General features: G+C 33.8%; 1 protein-coding gene across 6 annotated transcripts in view; it reads left to right on the top strand.

Annotated features, from left to right (window-relative positions):
* STAG2 (STAG2 cohesin complex component) overlaps nt 1–22,466 on the top strand; it is a 130,476-nt gene that overhangs the window by 68,228 nt on the left and 39,782 nt on the right. For all 6 annotated transcript variants that reach the window (XM_073879181.1, XM_025852603.2, XM_073879182.1 and 3 more), the window contains exons 6-14: nt 3,677–3,753; nt 7,350–7,554; nt 9,772–9,923; nt 12,149–12,222; nt 13,336–13,459; nt 14,332–14,430; nt 14,522–14,601; nt 19,020–19,127; nt 20,870–20,981. In XM_073879181.1, the coding sequence (XP_073735282.1) occupies nt 3,677–3,753; nt 7,350–7,554; nt 9,772–9,923; nt 12,149–12,222; nt 13,336–13,459; nt 14,332–14,430; nt 14,522–14,601; nt 19,020–19,127; nt 20,870–20,981 (1,031 nt within the window). The remainder of the gene's footprint in view (nt 1–3,676; nt 3,754–7,349; nt 7,555–9,771; nt 9,924–12,148; nt 12,223–13,335; nt 13,460–14,331; nt 14,431–14,521; nt 14,602–19,019; nt 19,128–20,869; nt 20,982–22,466) is intronic.

Genomic DNA, 22,466 nt, shown 5'->3' with positions numbered 1-22,466 from the left:
ATGGCAGGGAATTGTAAAGTGTAGGGAGTTTAAAAGTGCCATGAATAACAGTAAGTAAGTAACTAAGTGAGGTATTGGTGAAATTTCTAGTTTTTTCCCTAAAAAGTAGAGAAGTTTTGGAGTGGGGTCTTATTGGAAATGTTTTCATCTTATTTAAAAAGATGTTGAAGTAGGAGTGGGGAAAATATAAAATACAGTAGTGTCTTCCCTGGGGCAAAAATATTTAGTGCAGACATTTGGCAGGGGGACAAAATTACGTAAGTTGGGGGGTGTCATACATTTTGATCTGGATCATTAAATGATTCAGACAAAATCATGGACAGGTTCTGATCTATTCTGTTTCTCCCTAATACTTGATCCATCCTTGAAACTTAAGAAGATGTCCAGGAAAATAAATGTTACAAAGTTTCCCAGGAGTATTACATTTTTTTTATGAAAGTGGCACCAAAAACATGGACATCACAAGTCAGGAGGAGGGAAGTTAGCTTAAAAATAGATCTAAGAAGTTAAGATGCTAAAGAATGATATAAAGAAATCTGTAAAAAGAGTCCCAAGAAGCAATTTATTTATGTCTACTCCTTTAATTCTACAGTAATACTTTAAAAATACTGTTATTGGAATTTGTGAAAACAAGTAACATTTTTTAAATGAGTTTTTATTTTAATTTTTTTAACTTTGAAAGTGACATTTTATTGAAAATAAATTGAAAGAGTTACATTGCTTTCCATTACTTTTTCTCCCAAGTAGCATAGGATTAAAATCCTAATTCTTAAAATTATTCTGCTCAGTGTAAAATTTGGGTAATCTGACTGTATATAAAGATTTTCTTTCAGTTAGGTTTTTTAAAATTTTATTTTAATTCCAGTGTAGTTAACATATAGTGTTATTTTAGTTTCAGGTGTACAATATAGTGATTTAACAATTCCATATAAACAACATTTTATGAAATGATGCATTTTATTCGAGGTTGATCACAACATTCAGTGCAGCATGCATACTAGATATTCTGTATGTGAGGCTTGATAGACAAATACATTAACTTTTTGAGTCTGATCTGTGTAATGCCATTAATATGGTCAGTTTTGAGAAAAAAATTTTTTTTGAAAACTGTCTTTTTAGAAAGTTGCCTAGTTTACTTGACTTCTTAGCTAGAGGTAGCTGCAAATCAGTATAGAAAATTTGACCGACTCTGCTCAAAGGAAATGTAATAATGACAATATGGTGAATCAGATTAACACTTTAAAAAAAGAATATACTAGTATTATTTTTATTTTGTCTGTGTCCAGTCCATCTTTCTGGAGTAGAACAATCCAGGTACCTGTTTGTTGTATTATGTAATCAAGGACCATGTCCTTTCTCTTCAGATTCTGTGAAAGTGGAAGGTTGATTGCAGAACAACAGAACAGGTGCCAGAAATAACTTGATGAGTTGAAATTCTGACTTTTATCTTCAGTCTTCCCTGTTATACTGTAGTTTGGTCAGGTTTAGTTTCCTAGTTAGGCTTCTGAATTGTAGTTTTAAAAACAAGGCTATAGTCAGAGCATTTTCCCTTTATCAGATTCATTCCTTTTCTGGCACCATTCTGTTTTTTGAATCAGGAGCTTGCCAACTGAACCTTTGGATATACTTTGTCATATACCAGGTTGTCCAGATTTTTAAAAATTGAAGGTGTTGAAAACTTAACACTGTCATAATGTTTATTTTAGAATCAAGAAAATTCTGTAAAGGAGAATTTATCATCTAATCAAAGTTAAGGTCATTAATTAAGTACTTTCAAAAACACTTAGAATTATTTTGATTGAATTCTTTTATAAACAAGTTGGAAACATCTTTATATGTACTGTACTTTAGCTTTTTTCTTTTGGACCCAGGATTGTCATTGTGAGCATCAGTTATTTTACTGTAGTTTGGCCTTCAGCAGCTATTGAGGTGTGGAGGGATATTTGACTCTACGCTGAATGGCTCCAGACTGCTTTGTGGTTGCTGAATCTGTGGCCAGTGTTTCCTTCTTTCTTTCCTGGTCATCTGTCACTTTTCATTTTACCAGTTTTTAGCAGTCTCTTTTCATGTCTCCTACAATTTCAAGGCAGTGGGCTCACGCGTGGTGTCTTAATGGCACCTTCACACCTGTCCCAGGAGTTATAAACATGGAGTTTGTGACAGCTATTTTCTTCTGCTTATTTTTGGGTGTCTGGCTGTTATATGGTCTGAGATGAGAGAGGAGCTTTAGAAATGGACAGTTGTCAAAATGTATGCAGTATGTTTGCTTTGAGATTTATTGATATATACATACTTGGTAGAAATTATTTCAGGGATTGAATAACTTGTCCTTCTATAGCTTTGCCAAGTTTATAGCACCTGGGTGTAAAGTATAGGAAGGTTCTGAAGATATATCCATGACTTGATTAAAATTAAAAAACTCTTCGAAAAGTTTTTGAGAATGTTGCTTCTTTAGCAAGGGAAATGGTTTCTTCCAGATTTGTTAATATCTTAAAATAATCATGTAGTTCTTTTATGTTGTGGTAAGTAAGGGCTCTTCACAGCACCACTAGGAGTTGATCTTACTTGGGGGTGGCATCATGATGTACATGAATAATCTCAGACAAGGTAGTTAACTTCTCTTTGCTTTAGCCTTTACTTCCTCATCAGTAAAGCCAGGATTATAGCACCTGCCTCATATTTATGGTATTCATAGTAATATGACTGGCAAGGAATAAGTAATCCAGCAATAGAAATACAGCTTTGAGAATCCAGTTTTTACATTTGTTCCTTTTTAAATAATCTGATACCCTATCAGTGGAAATTCATGTATCTCTTTTTCCTGCATTGTCTCCTTATAATTTTTTCTGTAAGTCCCTTTTCTGATATTTGATCTCTACCTGGCTAACTTTTACTTTTTGTAATGTGCGTCCTTTCTCCTCCCCTTTCCCATCTTCCTTTGAAATTCTAAATATCCTTATCAGATTCCTTTTCTGTGAAACACCTGACTTAGCTAATTTTATTTATTTATTTATTTTGGTCTGACCTATGGCCTTTATTGGCCTTGTCATTCATTAGGGCTTTTCTTATGTACTGCCTTTAATAGTTTTTATTTTCCCTCCCTCCCTCCCTTCCGTCCTCCCTCCCTCCCTCCCCTCTCCCTCCCTTCCTTCTTCTTGTTCTTGTTATTCTTTATTTAAACTTCCAACTAGATTACAGATGGGCAGAAATTACTGTTTATGTTTATTTGAAGCCCTTTTAGAGGATAATTGGATGTAGTTGCTATGTATATAAAGTGAACTCTGCCTATCACTCTTTTTCTTATTATCTTCAGGTTTATCCTTAAAGTTTTTAAGGATAAAACTGCACCCTGGGTGCTGCCTAACCCTTGATGACATGTATTATATTAAAAGGGGCTAAGCCAGTATACATATTGTAGGCAAGAGTTGATTAAGTCAGGTAGAAATGTGATGGGTATTAAGGAGGGCATGTACTGCATGGAGCACTGGGTGTTATACGAAAACAATGAATTGTGGATCACTACATCAAAAACTAATGATGTATGATGACTAACATAGTAAAATAAAATTTAAAAAAAATGTGATAGAGACTAACAGTGTAAGAGATTGACTTAGAAGTTCTCTTTATTTTATTGTTTCTACAATGTATATTAACTTCTTACACTTGCAAATTTCAGGAGTTGTCACAGCAGAAATGTTTAGACATATGCAGAACTCTGAAATAATTCGAAAAATGACCGAAGAGTTTGATGAGGTAACTTATTACCCTAAATGTTTTGATAATTTTATGCATGTTGATCTTGATTTAACCTTAAAAGTATTCTTAAATTCTGAGCATTAGTGTAAATGCATAACAGCTTTGGCATCACATTTAATCAAATGATAAGTGACCTTGGGCAAGTTGTTTTAGCATTGGTTTTATCATCTGTGAATAATACTCCCTGCTAATAATACTTTTTACATAAGCCTGTTGTGGATTTAATTCAGTAATGTTTGAAAAATTTCTTAGCATTTTACAGTGCCTGGTATATAATAAGAACTTAATAAATGGTAGCTATTATTATTGTCAAAAAATTAAAACTTGAAGAAAATAAAATTTAGTGCCTAAGAACATGTCTTGGAATATTGTTAAAGATAGCTTTGGTCAATATTTGGGGAACCAGGTAGCTTAGGCAAAGGACTGTAAAGTTGACCCTTGAATGGCATGTGAGGGTTGGGGATGCTGACCTCCTCTCTTCCCACATGGCCAAAAATATGCATTTAACTTTGGCTCCCCTCAACCTTAACTACTATAATAGCCTACTTACTCTTCACTAGAAGCTTTGCTGATAAACAGTTGAATAACAAACATTTTGTATATCTATTATATACTGTATTCTTAGAATAAAGTAAGCTAGAAAGAAGAAAATGTTATTAAGAAAATCATAAGGTCTCAGAAAATAAATTTACAGTACTGTAGGTATATTTATTGAAGAAAATCTGTGTATAAGTGCACCTGTACAGTTCAAACCCATGTTGTTTAAGGGTCCACTCTCTATATGTTATTATTTAAAATACCTTTATGGGGGCATCTGGCTGGCTCAGTCAGTGGAGCATGCGACTCTTGATCTTGGGGTTGTGAGTTTGAGCCCCACGTTGGGTGGTTGGATGTAGAGATTACTTGAAAATAAAATCTTTTAAAAATATATCCTTTATATTTTGAGTATGAGTAATAACAATACAAATTAAAAAAGAGTGAATCCTTTATCACAGTGATGCCTTTGAAGTATTGTTACCAATAAAGACATTTAGATTTACTATATTGTAAGCTCCTTCAGGGCAGGGATTTTTGTTTTGTTCACAGCTGCATTCTAGCACCAGCAGTTTTACTCTTCAAAACTTGTCACTGAATTTTCAAGTAGAAAGTCTTTCTTGTCCCATTTGAGTTTTACTTGATCATTTTTTTCTTGCTTACTCTGATGAAGGAGCTTTCAACTATCATTCTAAAAGATAGACAAGAGTTGTTTAAAAGGCTTTGATGATCACTAAGTGTGCTATTAATCATTCTCCAAGTAGTTGAGAGGTAATTATGAGTAATGGTATTATAGTAGTCCCCCCCTTATCCTCGGGGGATACATTCCAAGATCTCCGGTGGATGACTGAAACCACAAATAGTAGTACACCCTATATATTCTGTTTTTTTCCTATGTATACATAACCTGTGATAAAGTTTAATTTATAAATTAGACATAGTAAGAGATTAACAATAATAATAAGAACAATTATAACAGTCTACTGTAATAAAAATTATGTGAATGTAGTTTCTCTGTCAAAATATCTTCTGTACTCACCCTTGTGATGATGAGAGATGATAAAATACCTACATGATGAGATGAAATGAGGGGAATGACATAGGCCTTGTGACATAGTTTTAGGCTACTATTGACCTTCTTCTGATACTACCTTAGAAGGAGGATCATCTGCTCTCAGATGGAGGTTGACCCATGGGGTCACTAAGATGTGGAAAGTGAAACTATGGATAGAGGGCGGCAGGGGGCGGGGAACATGACTGCTTTATTTTAACATACTAATATTAAATGTTTTAGTGAGAACCTTCTTACTAAAAGGAAACAGCTATTTAAGAATCCTGAAATCTGATTTGAAAGTGTCCGCAAACCAAGTTGCTGACAATTAAGATGATGCGTTTCAATGTAGTCACTAAATGATTCAGTCAGAGTATGGAAGAGAACCTTTGTGTAGAATATTAGGATCTTATTCTCAGATGAGAAATAAGAGTTCAGCTTCTATATAGCATGACTTAAAATTAAAAAAAAAATACTGCTCTAATGACAAAATAATAGGGGTGCCTGGCTGGCTTAGTTGGTAGAGCATGCAACTCTTTATCTCGGGGTCATGAGTTCAAGCCCATAGTGGGCAAAGAGTTTATTTTATGTATTTAGTTTTTTAAAGATTTTATTTGAGAGAGAGCTCGAGCATGACAGGGGGAGGGGCACAGAGAGAGGGGAAGCAGACTCCCCACTGAGCCGGGAGCCCGACACAGGGATCAATCCCAGGACCCTGAGGTCATGACCTGAGCCAAAGGCAGACGCATAACCGACTGAGCCACCCAGGCGCCCCTACTTACTTTAAAAAACGGGGTGGGGGGCACTGGGGGCTCGGTTAAGCATCTGCCTTCGGCTTCGGTCATAATTCCAGGGTCCTAGGATCGAGCCCCGCGTTGGGCTCCCTGCTCTGTGGGGAGCCTGCTTCTTTCCTTCCCTCTGCCACTCTGCCTGCTTGTGCTCGCTCTCTCTGTCAAATAAAATCTTAAATATACATACATACATGTATATATTATATACATACATATGTATATTACATATGTAATATGTAATACATATTATATTACATATGTATACGTGTGTGTGTGTGTATAGTGGTTTAAAAAATTGCCCAACTGTACTAATAAAATGATCTTAGTCTCTAGAATACTCTTCAAAGCAACTCTTGCTTTTCGAGGTTCTATGTAGTATTGCCCTGTGTTTTTATTTTTAAGGATTTGTTTTTTGAGGGAGGGATTTAATTAATTTATTTAGAGAGAGTGTGATGGGGGGGAGGGGTGGAGGGAGAGACTGTCAAGCAGACTCCCTTCTGAGTGCATAGCCTGACATGGGGCTCCATCCCACCTATGAGACAAAACCAAAGGTCAACCGACTAAGCCACCCAGGTGCTCCATTTAAGGATTTGTTTTTAATGATTTATGGAGATTCTCAGTGTAACTTCATTGGAGAATGCCCCATCTCTATATAGAAGAATACTTAAGTACTAGTGTTTCCAGGCTATACTAGCTACATTTCCATTTCTTTTTTAAAATTATGTCATTGTTTAAAAATAAAATTATGTCATTGTTTATGTCTGTTGACTATTTGATGTCCTTGAAGCTAATGAAAATATACATTATAATCTTTTGATTATTTATAAATCATACATCAAACTGGTTGAAAATATGATTTCATCATTTTGAATCCATTTAAAAATATAACTTTGGTTTGATTTTGGTATGCTTTTGTTTAATAAGTATATCTTTGTTTATCAGTATAATGTTTTGCTTTGATGAGAGAAGCTTTTTATTTTTAACTTCGAGTAATTGGTATATATTTTTATTGGTTAAATTGAATTCATAATATCCATTTTGGTTTTAAAGAGCAGATGTGTTCAAAAGTAACTCCTACCTACTTTTAAGATTTATTGGAGAAGAAAGGTGGGGTAAAGGAGTCTTTTCAGCCTCTGCCTAGGGTATTTTATAAACAAGCGAAATTTTGTTAAATCATGTGTTTTAAGTGAAATTGCTGTTTAAAATTTTTGTTTTAGGATAGTGGAGACTATCCACTTACCATGGCTGGTCCTCAGTGGAAGAAGTTCAAATCCAGTTTTTGTGAATTCATTGGCGTATTAGTACGGCAGTGTCAATATAGTATCATATATGATGAGTACATGATGGACACGGTCATTTCACTTCTTACAGGATTGTCTGACTCACAAGTCAGAGCATTTCGACATACGAGCACCCTGGCAGGTCAGTATTTAGAAATTTTTTTTGTATGTTTCCTTAGGTTAGAGATGAAAATGGTTTTCATTAAAAGAAATGATCATGACTCAGATTAATTTTACTTACAAGAGTAACCACTAACAGAACACTCTCCCCGCTCTCCCGTGAATTACTGGGAATGCAATGATATTTTCAGTTTTGATTCTTTGAAGGTATACTATAGTTAGTATGTGGTGATTTTCTTGTGTTAAACCTATTTGATTACTATGCCACAGAAAGGGAAAAGAGGTGGATAGGAATGTGTTGAATTCTTTTTTTTTTTTTTTTTTTTGGAATGTGTTGAATTCTTGAAAGATGTTTTATCAGGGAAGATACAGCAAATTTGGGGAGACCGTTAAGTCATTTTGGATATGTAGTCCTAATGACCTTTATTTTGTCTGTGATGTGAGCTGTTCCTCCTGATGGTCCCTGTAGGATGATGATTACTCGTTACACCACAAAAGTTGATTTTTCTTAGGTTTCTGAGTAACTTTAGACTGAGCTAAATTCTTTGCTTTTTGAAATGAGTTATATATTTTATATATTTTAAGCCTCACACAATTCTAGAACAGTGATTTTTGGTGTTGGTGTTTATAAAATCTTTTGGTTTCTCCTTTGTGGTAAAGGTAAAATTGTTGATACACTATTACTGAATATGTACTTTTTGGTTTGAGTTTGAAAAAATCAACTAGGCATTCATTGTTATTATAGTATTATAAGCCTTAATGGTAGAATTTATTGATTTACACAAAAATTTTTCATTCTCTAAGTGTGGGGATATTTTTTTCCTTTATTTTCCTAAAGAATTAAAGCTGTACTTTTGCTAAATCCTCCATTTTCAAAAAACAAAATGCAGGTAATCTGGGGGAAGGAGGTGGAGGAAAAAAAATGCAGGCAATCTTTCTATAGGATTTTTGTTTTTAGAATGGAAGTCACAAAATATGAATGTGATCTTGCTCTATGAACTTAGGTAGCATTTAATGTTACTTGGTGGCTAAAGTAAATTAAAATAAGTATGATGGCATAAGGTGTATAATTTTAGATCAGAATAACAAATTGGTTTGCTGAGGGAATGAAATAGCTCTGAAGGGAAAGTTGAGAATCCTTTTTAAAGAGACCCAATAGCCACAAAATGAGATTTAGTTTTGTGGTGTTCTCTTACACAATGAACCGGATCTGAGAAATAGTCTGAAGTAAACTAAAAAGGCATAAAATGGCGATATATTTCAATTAATAAGTTTTTTCTTTAAGATTTTATTTATTTATTTGACAGAGAGAAAGACAGCAAGAGAGGGAACACAAGCAGGGGGAGTGGGAGAGGGAGAGGGAGAAGCAGGCTTCCTGCGGAGCAGAGAGCCTGATGTGGGGCTCAATCCCAGGACCCTGGGATCATGACCCGCGCTGAAGGCAGACGCTTAACGACTGAGCCACCCAGGCGCCCCCAATTAATAAGTTTTAAATCATAGACAGTCTTGTCTCAGGAGCAAGGGTTCAGTAACAGAAGGTGGGGGGGATCTGGAGGAAGTGTAATAAAATGCACTTTATCGAGTGGTATTTTTCTTTGTACTTTGACTTTTCATCTAGATCTGTTCTTCATAATTTCACCATTGTCTTTATGATGATATGTAATAGAGTAAAATTAAAGGAAATCAAATACCAATGAAACTAATTTTTACATATTGTAGTTTGATATGAAGCATTCAAGCTCCCTCTCCCTTTGGTAACGAAGATAGCTAAGTGACTGCCATAGGAACCAAAATTTACTGAGAAGGTGAATTATGACCTCTGAAAAAGATCATTGTAGGGGAAACATTTTAGAATAGTGGGATTTGAGTGTAGTCTGAAGTCAGATCACCTAGTGTTGAATACTGGTTTAACTACTTATGTGAACTGTGTAATCTCAGGGAAATTTCTTAATCTCCGTGGACTTCAGTTTCCTCATGAATGAAATGGGGATAATACTTCACTTTAAGGGCTTTTGGGGAGGATTAGGAGATAATCCATGAAAAATACTTAACATAGGTAACTGACATGCAGTTAAGTATTCAGTACACATTAGCTGTCATTTATTGTCATTTGTAGCAGCTGTATTTTTCTGTTAGAAGCAGAACAGCCCATCTTGTCTTTAATTTCTCTTAATTTGATATTAAATTGTAAATTTTTACATCTGTGAGACTAATTTCAAATTTTTCCATTTAAAAATAGCTATGAAGTTGATGACAGCTTTGGTGAATGTGGCACTAAATCTTAGCATTAATATGGATAATACACAAAGACAATATGAGGCAGAACGGAATAAAATGATTGGAAAACGAGCCAATGAGAGGCTAGAACTCCTGCTACAGAAGCGGAAAGAGGTAAACTTTGTATTGAATATTTGAGCTGTTATCCATGACCAACTTTGATCATTAATTACGATATAATATTGCTAGTTCATCAGATAAATTTTTTGGAAAGATTTAAATTTAAATAATATTTCAAGTTGTTTAAATGTCTAGTTTTGTTGACTGTCCATGCCAACAATACCTTTTGCTTATATTTTCTTTCTTTGTAGGCTAGGGTTAAGAGTTTAAGGCTTTCAGTAAGGTCCTAGGCCAGTCAGACAAGTTGTTTTAAGCCTGCTGTGAGAATGTCTGTCCTAACTTCCCTGAACTAGTTGTCAGGATGAATTCAAGTTTCAGTTATATGACATCACTTTGAAAAATAACTTAGAGGCTATTTATGGTTTCTAAATTGCTGCTTTTTTTGTGTGTGTGTGTGTGGTATAGGTGGCAGTTGATTAACATGGTTGATCACCAAATTTAACTTTGAATGAGGAAGATATTTTTCATTCTTAATGCTAAATATTTTTTTTAAAAGATTTTATTTATTTATTTGACAGAGAGAGACACAGCGAGAGCAGGAACACAGCAGGGGAGAGTGGGAGAGGGAGAAGCAGGCTTCCCGCAGAGCAGGGAGCCCGATGTGGGGCTCGATCCCAGGACCCTGGGACCATGACCTGAGCCGAAGGCAGACGCTTAACGACTGAGCCACCCAGGCGCCCTATGCTAAATATTTTTAAGAGGGGGAGGGGCAGAGGGAGAGAGAATCTTTTTTATTTTTTTAATTTTTGGGGGGGGTTATTTTAAGCAAACGCCACACCCAGCATGGAGTCCAGTGCGGAGCTCCATCTCACAATCCTGAGATCACAACCTGAGCCGAAATCAAAGAGTCGGAAGCTTAACCGACTCGGGCACGCCCTAAATATAATCTTCCAATGTTGTGTTTGTGATTTTAATTTCTTCTTCATTAGTGATAGAGTATTTTGCTGATATTGGCGATGTTTATTTCTAATAGGCAAAATCTGATGTTTCAGAAATGTTAGTAATACATTTGAGGTAATATTTGCCATGGTAATCCAGAAATTACTACTTGATTTTGACATATTTGGGGTTGGTAGTAGCTGTAAGTTTTAGTTGGTTATTTCTGAGATAGTAACTTTTTAAAATGCCGTGACTCAACAAAAGCCTAAAAATCTTGTCGATATTTCCCCCCTACCTAAATTCCTCATCTTTTTCATATAGTTTGAAATGAAGAATTGGCCTTTCTGCCTCTTAATTGTAATGATTAAATTTCATCAGATGATTTATTAGGTAAACATAATGCATGTCTTAGGCCTTGAAATTATGGCCCAATTCTTAGACCTAAATTTAAGACTATGAGCGTTGAATGAGTGGATATAGGTAAGAGGATTTTGAGATTAAAATTCCTGTGCAAATAAAAGATATTGATACTTCTGGCTTAGGGTTAAGTTTTTTGACCACCTTGTACCTTTGACTATCTGTGCTAATGAATATAAGAAGTGCACGCCCTTGTTAGCATTATTTGGAAATGCAAGAATATATCCATGAAAAGAAAAAAATACATTTTACAAAAGTGCAGAACATAATAAAAGAGCTAATTGATACTTAGACCGGGAGAAAGATATTTCTCTTAACTCTCAAACTCTGAAACAATTTTGTCTTAATTCTCAAACTCTGAATTGAAAATAATGGGAGTAGGTAAGTAAACCAAGATTTTGAAATGTTTACTTGATTATTTAAGGTGAGCCTTGTTTCCTTCAAAAGAATTTAGCAGGGTAACTTTCTACCAATTATTTTACTCAAACCTCTTTTGTTCTTTGAGCAGACACTAGTTAGCATTACTTTTCTTTTTCAGATGATAATGACCAAGATAATGAAATATTATTATGCTTTTTTGATATGAACATATATGTTATATAATAGATGATATGTGTTGTAATAAATTACTTAACAGATTTTTTATGTGCCTTTTTACAATGGAAATTTGTGAGCCTTAGAAAAGGGTAATCTGCCAGCTAAACATTAAAAGCCAAGTCAAATATTCCAGGTATCAAGGGACTTTAGCTACCTGACCTACAACAGCTGTTAATTTTTCTGTGTGGTGACTGTTGTCTAGTAGAATTAAAAATTAGATGTAATTACCCAAACACTGGAGAAACCTGTATTTGTATTTGTAATGACTTTTAGATGTTATTTTGGTTGTATTTCATTACAATTGAAAAATAATGTATTGTTTTCAGCTTCAGGAAAATCAAGATGAAATAGAAAATATGATGAATGCAATATTTAAGGGAGTGTTTGTACATAGATACCGGTAAGTCAGGACATATTTTCTATGTAAGTCTTAACTCTAGTCAGGTTTGGATATTTAGTGGTTTAGGCAGTATATAGTAGAAAGAGCATTGGAGTAAGATCAGTGTTAGAAGGTAAGGTCTTCCACTGATTGAGATATTCTAGTTAAGTTATTTAACTGCTCTGAAATTGATGTTTCCTCACTGAAAGATGGAGTAATGTGCTTGACTAGTACCTGCCCAGCAGATGGAGTCTACTTCTATGATTAGGAGTCAGGGTACAAAATACTTAATTGCTTTTGGATGTACTATGTTAGTAGAAACTATACATGATGGTTTAGGACTCTTGTCATTTGCATGTCAGTGGGAAAATTTGGATAGATTTAAGTATTTTCTTTTACTATTTTGAATGAGCAGAGGAAAGAAGTAGGTAGTCTTATCACCATTTCTGCTGTAACCTGTTCTTTAAATGTTAGTGGTATTTTTATTCAACTTCTCCCTCACTTCCTCAACTTGGCAGTTACTGAATCACTTTCTTTGTAATGTCTCTTGGTCCATTCTTACCTTTTTGTTTCTGTTGTCACCATTATCTTAGTCTATTCCTCTATCATTCTCATACCTAGAGATTATTGAAGTTTTCCTAAAACATTCTTTTGTTGTGTTATTCCTCTGCTCAAAAGCTTTCAGTGACTCACTAGTACCTACAGGATGAATTCAAAATAATTTAGGCTGACATTCAAATCCAAATGAAGCTTGGCCTCAGTGTTACATGTAACTAATTCTCTCCTGGAAAATTATTCTCTAACCAAATTAGTGTGCCTGCTGTCTTCTGAACACACCATGCCCAGCAGGTGTGAGCAGAGGCTGGGATATTTCATGGTATAAAAGGTGGGGGTCTCATTTTGTTTGTATTTTTATTTAATTTTAAATATTTATGTGATGAGAATTATGCTTTGCCAGGTAGTCTGTAAACATTTAGGGGATCATGCTTCAGTTCTACTTTTAAATACCCAGTAATCTTTTAAGATAGTGGTATGTTCATACTAGGTGTGAAGTATTTGGCAGCTCTTGGATAAATCACAAATCCTGATGTTATAGTGGAACTAATATACATAATTTTTCCTTCCTCCACTCAGTGATGCAATAGCTGAAATTCGAGCTATTTGCATTGAAGAAATTGGTATTTGGATGAAAATGTATAGTGATGCCTTTCTAAATGACAGTTATTTAAAATATGTTGGCTGGACTATGCATGATAAGGTAAGATATATCCTTACAGAATGTTTATCTGTCTACACATAGGCATAGCTATCTAGAGCTCTCATTCATAATGAGTTATCTTTGTATAGGTATACCTGGGACCACATTCCTATAGGCCTTTCTCCTTTATTCTTTTCTATCTGCTCCATGAAAACATGGTCTCTGTCGCATAAAGTCCCCTAGACTTTTTTAATCTTGGTAACTGATTTAGACTTCACTCTTGAATTATTTTTTGTAGTGAAACAAACATTAGAATCATGTGGTGGTAGTGGTTAGGCATTTCTTAGAGCTGTAAGAAGAGTCTTTATTCTTACTATGTGAGTGCTATATACTTTTTGAAATTTTTCTAACTTTTCTTCTCTTTTCATAAACATGTATCTTAGCAGGTTATAAATTACAACTTGGTCTCTGATATACTTTTATTTTATTATTTTATTTTATTTTATTTTATTTTATTTTATTATTTTATTTTATTTTATTTTATTTTATTATTCTGCCTTTCTCTTAGGCTGCCTCTTCACTAGCCTTGAAGTTCTTTGCATGTATCCTTTACAAATACTACGTTCTGTAAAGGAAAACTTACTGTGAAATATGCTACTATTGTCTTTTACAATAGTATTGCTCTGAACAAATTTTCAAAAAATTTTCACTTGACATACAGAAATAGTAACCCCAAAGGTATTTAGTATTAAATGTATGTATTGATTCCTATTTTTTCATTATCAAAGATGAGAGTTTTTGAAAATGAGAGTTTTGAAGAATTGTATGGAACATATTTAAAAATCTAAAGTAAAAGATACTGTGTATGTCTTGAATATTCAGGTTGAAAATATGCAGAGTTTTAATGCATTTTCTCCTCTTGCTTCATTTAGCAAGGTGAGGTAAGACTCAAATGTCTCACTGCTCTGCAAGGGCTTTATTATAACAAAGAGCTTAATTCCAAACTGGAGCTTTTTACCAGTCGGTTCAAGGTTAGTAGTATTACTTTAAGTATTTAAAAATTACCTGTTTGAAAATATTTTTCTCTTACTTTAAAAATACCTTAATTTTTTTTGTCCTTAGGATAGAATTGTGTCTATGACCCTTGACAAAGAATATGATGTTGCAGTACAAGCAATAAAATTACTTACTCTTGTTTTACAGTAAGTATGTACTTATTGCATATTACTAATGTCCAGATACTTAAATAATTCATTAGACAACATGGTTTAAATTTATCTGGTTCTAAATTTTAATAACTTAAGACATGGAATTTTTACAGCTGGAAGTTTAATTTTCTCATGTAAGATTGAGTAAACGGAAAGAAGGAACCATTAGACTAGAATATTTTAACTGAGCTAGGAATTCCTGTGTTCCGATTCTAATGATCAGTTTCCTTTCCATTTCACTGTCTTAGGTGCCCTTGAAAAAAGTAAACACTTGAGTGTATTAAATGTGCTTATATTTTGTTACACTTTTAGAAATTAGTATTTACTGAAATTTCTCTGGAAACAATCTGAATTTAAAACATTCTGTTATGTTAAAATGTAATGATGCAATTTTTTCCTTTTTAAAAAATTTACCATTTCAATTTAAAAAAGTTTTTTTAAATTTCTAATTGAAGTGTAGTTGGCAAATAATATTAAGTTCACTTCAGGTGTACAACATAGTGATTCAATAATTATATACTTTATGAAAAGCCACAATATGTGTATTACGGACTATATTTCCTATGATGTACTTTTCATCCTTGTGACTTATTTATTTTATAACTGGAATTTTGTACCTCTTAATTCCTTCACCCATTTCGCCATTCCCCTACTCCCCTCCCCTTTGGTAACAGCGCATGAGGCTTCCTTTTTTTCCATTCTCGCCAACACTGTTCTTTCTTGTCTTTTTGATACTAGCCATTCTGACTGGTTTGAAGTGATACCTCATTGTGATTTTGATTTGCATTTCCTTAATGATTAGTGATGTTGACCATCTTTTCATTTGTCCATTGGTCATCTCTATGTCTTTGGAAAAAAGTCTATTCAAGTCCTCTGTCCAGTTTTTAAATCAGATTTTTCTTCATTTTTGATGTTGAGTTGTATGAGTTCTTTGTAAATGAAAACAGTATGGAGGTTCCTTAAAAAACAAAAAAACCCTAAAAATAGAAGTACCATAGGATCCAGTAATTCCACTTCTGGGTATTTACCCAAAGACAATGGAAACACTAATTTGAACAGGTACATGCACCCCTATGTTTATTGGAACATTATTTACTATAGCCAAGACATAGAAGCAACATAAGTTCCCCATCAACAGATGAATGGATAAAGAAGATATGGTAGATATATATATATATGTATATATATACACACACACACAATAGAATATTAGTCATAAAAATTTTTAGAATTTTAAACATATTTTAAGTGTACAGTTTAGTAGCAGTTAGTATGTTCACCTTGTGAAGCCATCACCATTATGCATATCCAGAACTATTTTTAATCATCCCATACTAAAACTTCGTACCCATTAAACACTTAATTTCCCATTCCTTCCTTCCTGCCTGCCTAGCCCCTGGTGACCACTGTTGTACTTTTTATCTCTATGAATTTAACTATTTTAGGTAATTCACATAAGTGGAATCTTACAGTATCTGTCCTTTTGTCTCTGGCTTATTTCAGTTACCATGGTATCTTCAGAGTTCATTCATGTTGCAGCGTGTAGATTTCATTTACTTTTGAGGCTCAGTAATATTCCGTTGTATGTTTATACCACATTTTATTTACCCATTCATCTGTCAGTGGACATTTAGATTGTTACCATGATCCAAATAATAATTGCCAAAGGGTATTTTTTTTAACCTAACATGCTACTTCTGCCACTCCTATGGAAAATTCATCATGTAATAGTAGCCAGTGAAATTGTGATAAAAGCTAATTTGTGATGACTGCCCAGTATCATTTTAAGTCATATTGTAAAAACGTAGTAATTTTTAAATTTTGGTACTGGTGTGTAAACAGACTGATTAGTAGCAGAGAATAAAGAATACAGACAAACGCAAACAAATCCAGGAACCTAGTATAGGGTGAGGGTGGCATTTCCTTTAAGAAAATAAATGGTTTTGGGGCACTTGGGTGGCTCAGTCGGTTGAACATCTGCCTTTGTCATGATCTCAGGGTCCTGGGATTGAGCCTTCTAGCAGGGAGCCCGCTTCTCCGTCTCTCTGCTGCTTCCCCTGCTTGAACGTGTGCTCTCTCTCTTGCTGTCAAATAAATACATAAAATCTTTAAAAAAAGATGAATGGTTTTGTGACAGCTAGGTTCTATTTGGGGAAAAATTGAATCAGATTCCCATCTCATTCCTTATACAAAAATAATTTCCAGATGGATGACATGTTTAAATGCAAGTGAATGAAACCATTAAAGTACTAGATGAAAACTTGGGGAAGATTAAACATTTTTTTTTTTTTATTTTATATGTAAAATGAGCAAGAGCTCTCTGAACATGACATAAAACCTAGACATAAAAAAATCATTGCGTAAAAATGAAAAAATGTCTATATGACATAAAATACCATAAACTCAGAAAACCAATGACAGATTGGTCAAAATATTTTTATCATTGGAGTCAATTTTAATAAATAAGGATGGAAACCTAATAATGGTCAAAAGTTAGAGAACCAGATCATGGACAGAAAGAAAATTTAAAAATATATGAAAAGATGTTTAGCCACACTCAGAGACAGATAAATTAAAATGAGATCATTTTTTAACCTGTTGCTTGACAAAGATAGAAAAATGTTTGGTAATACACTGTGTTGTTGAAGCTGTGCAAAAACAGGTCCTTAAAACACTGTAATGGGGGGATGGGGGGATGGGTTAGCCTGGTGATGGGTATTAAAGAGGGCACATTCTGCGTGGAGCACTGGGTGTTATGCACAATGAATCATGGAACACTACATCAAAAACTAATGATGTAATGTATGGTGATTAACATAACAATAAAAATATAAAAAAAACCACTGTGATGGGGGACTATAAATTGGTATAACCCCTTTGGAGAAAAGCTTGGCAGTATCTATATTCAAAATTTTAAATGCTCACATTCTCTAACATAGCATTGTTTGTGGTAGAATTATTGAAATAGCCTAAATGATTACCAGTAGAGGAAGAATTAAATATGTAAGATAATAGCTATTTTGAGCAGTCTTAACTATTGCATTTTCTTTTTTAGTTGGACTTAAAAAATTAAATATATGTACATGTTATGAAAGTATTGAAAGAATTATGAAATAAGAAAGTAATAGTACTCTATGTATTTTTGTAGCTGCTTCTTCCTCAATACCCTGTGGACATCTTTCCTTATTTCTCATATTTTTATGAAGGATAATAGACTCATTTATGTTGATTCAGCCATTATAAATACCTAATAACTGAAAGTTGTCAGGAACATTCCTTCTCAAACAATGAAAATGAGTGAACTACTGCACACTTAACTATACTTTAACTGATTTGATTCAATATATGTCTTTTCATTATAAAATGACACAAGTGGTTTTTCCAGTAACAATTCAGTATTATACATAGAGTATCTTAAGTCAAAAGGCTTTCAAAACTTGAATTTTAACATTTTGGTTTTGTTTCTCTCCAAAAGAAGTAATATTTCCTTAGATCAGACTTCTGGAAACTTTGAGCACAGCAGAAAACCAAAAAGGATCTGATCATCTAATGTACTTTAGACTTTTTTTTTGCTGGTGGTGGTCTTATGGTTCTCAATTTACATAGAGTGCTAAAAACCTAGATTGTTTATTTCAAAGCAGATGGAAAGCATATTAGGGGGTAAAGAGCTGCCAGACACCGGGACTCTGAAAGCAGAGTCTGTAAGGGAAGAACTCGATGAGGTTTACCCTGGGGTACTGTGATTGATGGGCCTAATAATGACTTTTATTTACCAGGAAGATTTTATTAGGTTTATTTTCTTTTTTAAAAATAAGATCAGGAAAATGAACACTACATTTTAGTAAGATTTTTCCAGTGGTAGATGGTAATTAAAGGTCTTCGGCATTTAAATGTTGATTATTTCAAAAAACCATTTGCGTTTACTCATATGGTGTTTAGTACATGGTGAAGTATTCATCATTGTGAGATAATTGGGCTGTTAGTATATTTTAATGTGATACTATCTTGTTAATATTACTGTGAAATATATACAGAGTGTTTTCTGTGATTATTAACTCTAAGCTCTTAGAATGCCACCACTTAATTTTTTTATATTTATATTATTTTGTCTTCCTTTCTCTTTAGCATCCTTGTCACATTATTACTTCTCTTCAACATATACTTCTGTATTCTGGTATTCACTCTAATTTGACTTCCCATTGATCTTAGATGTTGACAAAATATTTAGCTCTTTTGTCAGGGCATGCTTTTACTGACATGATAATCAAATAGGGTCAGTTTTTCTTTTTCTTTTTTAACACAAGTAGTGAAAAGTGTATTATTTGTAATGTACAAGCATGGATCGTTGTATTCAGTATCCTTAAAATTAAGTCATTGAAACTGCTACTGCTTTTTTTTTTTTTTTTTTTAAGGAGTAGTGAAGAAGTTCTTACTGCAGAAGATTGTGAAAATGTCTACCATCTGGTTTATTCGGCTCACCGGCCAGTAGCAGTAGCAGCTGGGGAATTTCTCTACAAAAAGTAAACCTATATTTTCATATTTTCTAAAGTATACTTTTATGATAGTAATTTTATTGTACTATAATCGATACTAAAAATATATATAATTCATTTAAAAATTATTCATACAGGTCAAGTAGAAACTTTCACATTTTACTCTTTCCTTTAAAGGTTTCAATTCTCCAATTTACTTGATTTGTAGAAGTTAAATCTTCAAAGGGAAATGTCTTTTATTGAATAAAATACATAAAAATATACAAAATATATAAAAATATACCTAACTACATCATCATGTTAAGACCTTTTCCTAATTTCTCATTGTTTTCTCCATTGTCAGCTTCTAACTATTGCCCTATTATAATATTTAGTCTTAAGCCTGTTATTGCTTGCTTTAGAAGATATATAAACCTTTTAGTTTTGCTTCACGTGTTTGATATAGTTTGACATAAGAATCCCCAAAGTCCTATAGTCCTTTAACATGGTGTAACACCTCAGATTAAGTAGTATGGATAGCAGTGTGAATATCTGACCACAGAAAACATTCAGCAAGTGTTATGTAATGGCTTTTATTTTATTTATTTATTTTTTAAGATTTTATTTATTTGAGAGAGAGTGAGAGAGAGCACAAGAGCAGGGTTGGGGGGGGGGCAGAGGGAGAAGCAGACTTGGAGCCTGATGTGGGACTCGATCGACCTGAGCCGAAGGCAGACGCTTAACCGCTCAACCACTAACTCAGTTGGTTAAGCGTCTGCCTTCAGCTCAGGTCATGATCCTGGGATACTGGGATCAAGCCCACTGTAGAGTTCCCTGCTCAGTGGGGAAGTCTGCTTCTCCCCTTCCCTCTGCCCCTCTCCCTGCTTGGGTGCTCTCTCTCTTTCTCTCTCTCCAATTAATAAAGAAAATCTTTTAAAAAAAAAAAAGACGGTTTCTCTTAAAAAAAAAATAAAGAGAACAGTTTGAACCACATGGACTAAACTATATCTTTGTAAGATTTTATTAAAATGCCTGTTTGGGATGGGGGAGCATTTATTAGAGTACGTGATGTAAAATGTTCATACTCTAGTTTCTGTTCATTGCTACCCAGTGATATTTCTTTGTTACTTATAAGGAAAAACCACCATGATATCCATAGAAAGAGGCCACTGAAGTCACTTTGAGACAATTGTGCAAGAAGGATAGAAGGAAAATATATGTTCAGTTTTAAAGAGATGAATATTTTTCATAAATTAATGTGCATAAATGGTATGAGCTAGTGTAATACTTTTACAAAAGGAAATGGTTGTATAAAATGCAGTAGTGTTTTTAAAAAGAAATAATCCAGGGGTGCCTGGGTGGCTCAGTCCGTTGGGCCTCTGCTTTTGGCTCGGACTATGGTCTCAGGGTCCTGGGATTGAGCCCCACAGCAGGCTTCCTGCTCAGCGGGGAGCCTGCTTCTCCCTCTCCCTCTGCATGTTGCTCTCCCTGCTTGTGCTCTTTTGCTTGCTCGCTCACTCTCTCTCAAATAAATAAAATCTTAAAAAAAAGAAGTAATCCATAACTCCATAAAATTAACTTGAGAAGTTAATTTAAGAGGACTTAGAAGTACCATTAAGTATGAAATGAAAAAGGTTTATAGCTATTATTTACTTGGGTATCATGTTGGAGAATACTTACCCAGGTCCCATTTACTATCTTATTAGATGCTTAAATATGAATTTAAATTTTTAAATTAGGAAATAGGGTTTTTTTTTGTTTTAAAAGTAAATACTTTGTCTTGATCATAGGCTCTTCAGTCGTAGAGATCCAGAGGACGACGGTATGATGAAAAGAAGGGGACGACAAGGTCCAAATGCCAACCTTGTTAAGACATTGGTTTTTTTCTTTCTGGAAAGTGAGGTTAGTTGATATTCATTTTATACTTATGTTCAAAACAATTTGGAGAAGGGGTTGAAATAACGTACATCTTAAAATCTTCCATATATCACAGTAAATCTTGGATATAATAAGAGTTGTACCCATTACACAAAATTTGAAAAAATTCTTTTAGTAAGATGTTCAAATAATAGGATTTATGTATAGTACTAAGAATATGAATTTTGGAATCAGAAAGACCTGATTACCAATTCGGCCCCTCTACTTATTATTTGCGTAACTGGTTTAGTTACTTAATCTTTCTAAGCCTCATTTTCCTTGTAAAAATGTGGGTAATAATTTCTTAGGTATCACTGAGCTAATCCATGTAAAACTCTTATTTTTCATGTGAAACTCTTTAACACAGACCTTGCACTTTGTTCTCAATATTTGATACCTGCTTTATTAATTTTGTAGATAAGGATTTACATTTTAACATCAGCTCTTTTAGGTTTCCCTCAGATTGAAAATTTGCCTGTTAACCAGAATTTGAGAGGATCCAACGTACATTTTTGGTGTTCATATTATGTATTATTCAATCAGTTTTAGGGTCTTTTAAATAAATTTTAAAATTTTTTCTGTATATAGAAATACAGTTGGTTTTTGCATATTGACCACTCATCTGTAACTTTGCTAAATTCACTTATTTTAGTAAGGTTTTAATAGATTCCTCGGGATTCTTTATAATAATGCAGTCAAGTCATTTGCAGATAATGTTCAGTTTACTTCTTCCTTTCATACATTTATGCCATTTTTCCCTGGCCTTATTGAACTGATTAGGACATCCAGTAGAATGTTCATCTTTGGATTATTCCTGATCTTAGGGGAAAGGCATCCAGTATTTCTGTATTGTTATTAGTGATAGGTCACATGGTAGTTGTTTATATTGAGATTGTTTCCTTCTATCCCTTCTGTTGAGTTTTACCATGAACGGATGTTGAATTCTGCCCAGTGCTTTTTCTGAGGTGATTATTTTATTGAGATGATTATTTTATCCTTCATTATGTTAATATTTGAATTATGTTGACTGGTTTTTTGAATGTTGAACCAACCTTGAATTCCTAGGATAAAACCTACGTAGTCATGATCTGTTATCCTTTCTATATATTTCTGGTTTCGCCTTGCTAGTTTTTTGAGGATATTCCCTTTATGTTCATGTTAGATGTTGGCCTCCACATTTTTTTATTCGTAATGTCTTTGACAGGTTTTGGTATCATTGTAATGATAGTCCCCTAAAACAAGTTGGGAAGCTGTAGGGCCTTTTAGACTTCACAAAATGAAGATAAATAATATGCTTATATATTGAATTGATAAACTTTTTTTTATGTTTTAAGTAACCATTATCCCTCCGCTTAAATTCATAGTATATTTTATAACTGAGTGTGGTTAACTCATGTAATATTGAGTCCAAATAGGCACCAAATATACATGCATATAATCTTCTCAGAATTAATTTTCGGGTTAACTAGT

This window comes from Callorhinus ursinus, unplaced genomic scaffold, assembly GCF_003265705.2.
Source record: "Callorhinus ursinus isolate GAN/ISIS: 27379988/994484 unplaced genomic scaffold, GSC_fseal_2.0 scaffold33, whole genome shotgun sequence".
NCBI classification, from domain to species: Eukaryota; Metazoa; Chordata; class Mammalia; order Carnivora; family Otariidae; genus Callorhinus; species Callorhinus ursinus.
This window is presented reverse-complemented; position numbering and strand designations above follow the sequence as displayed.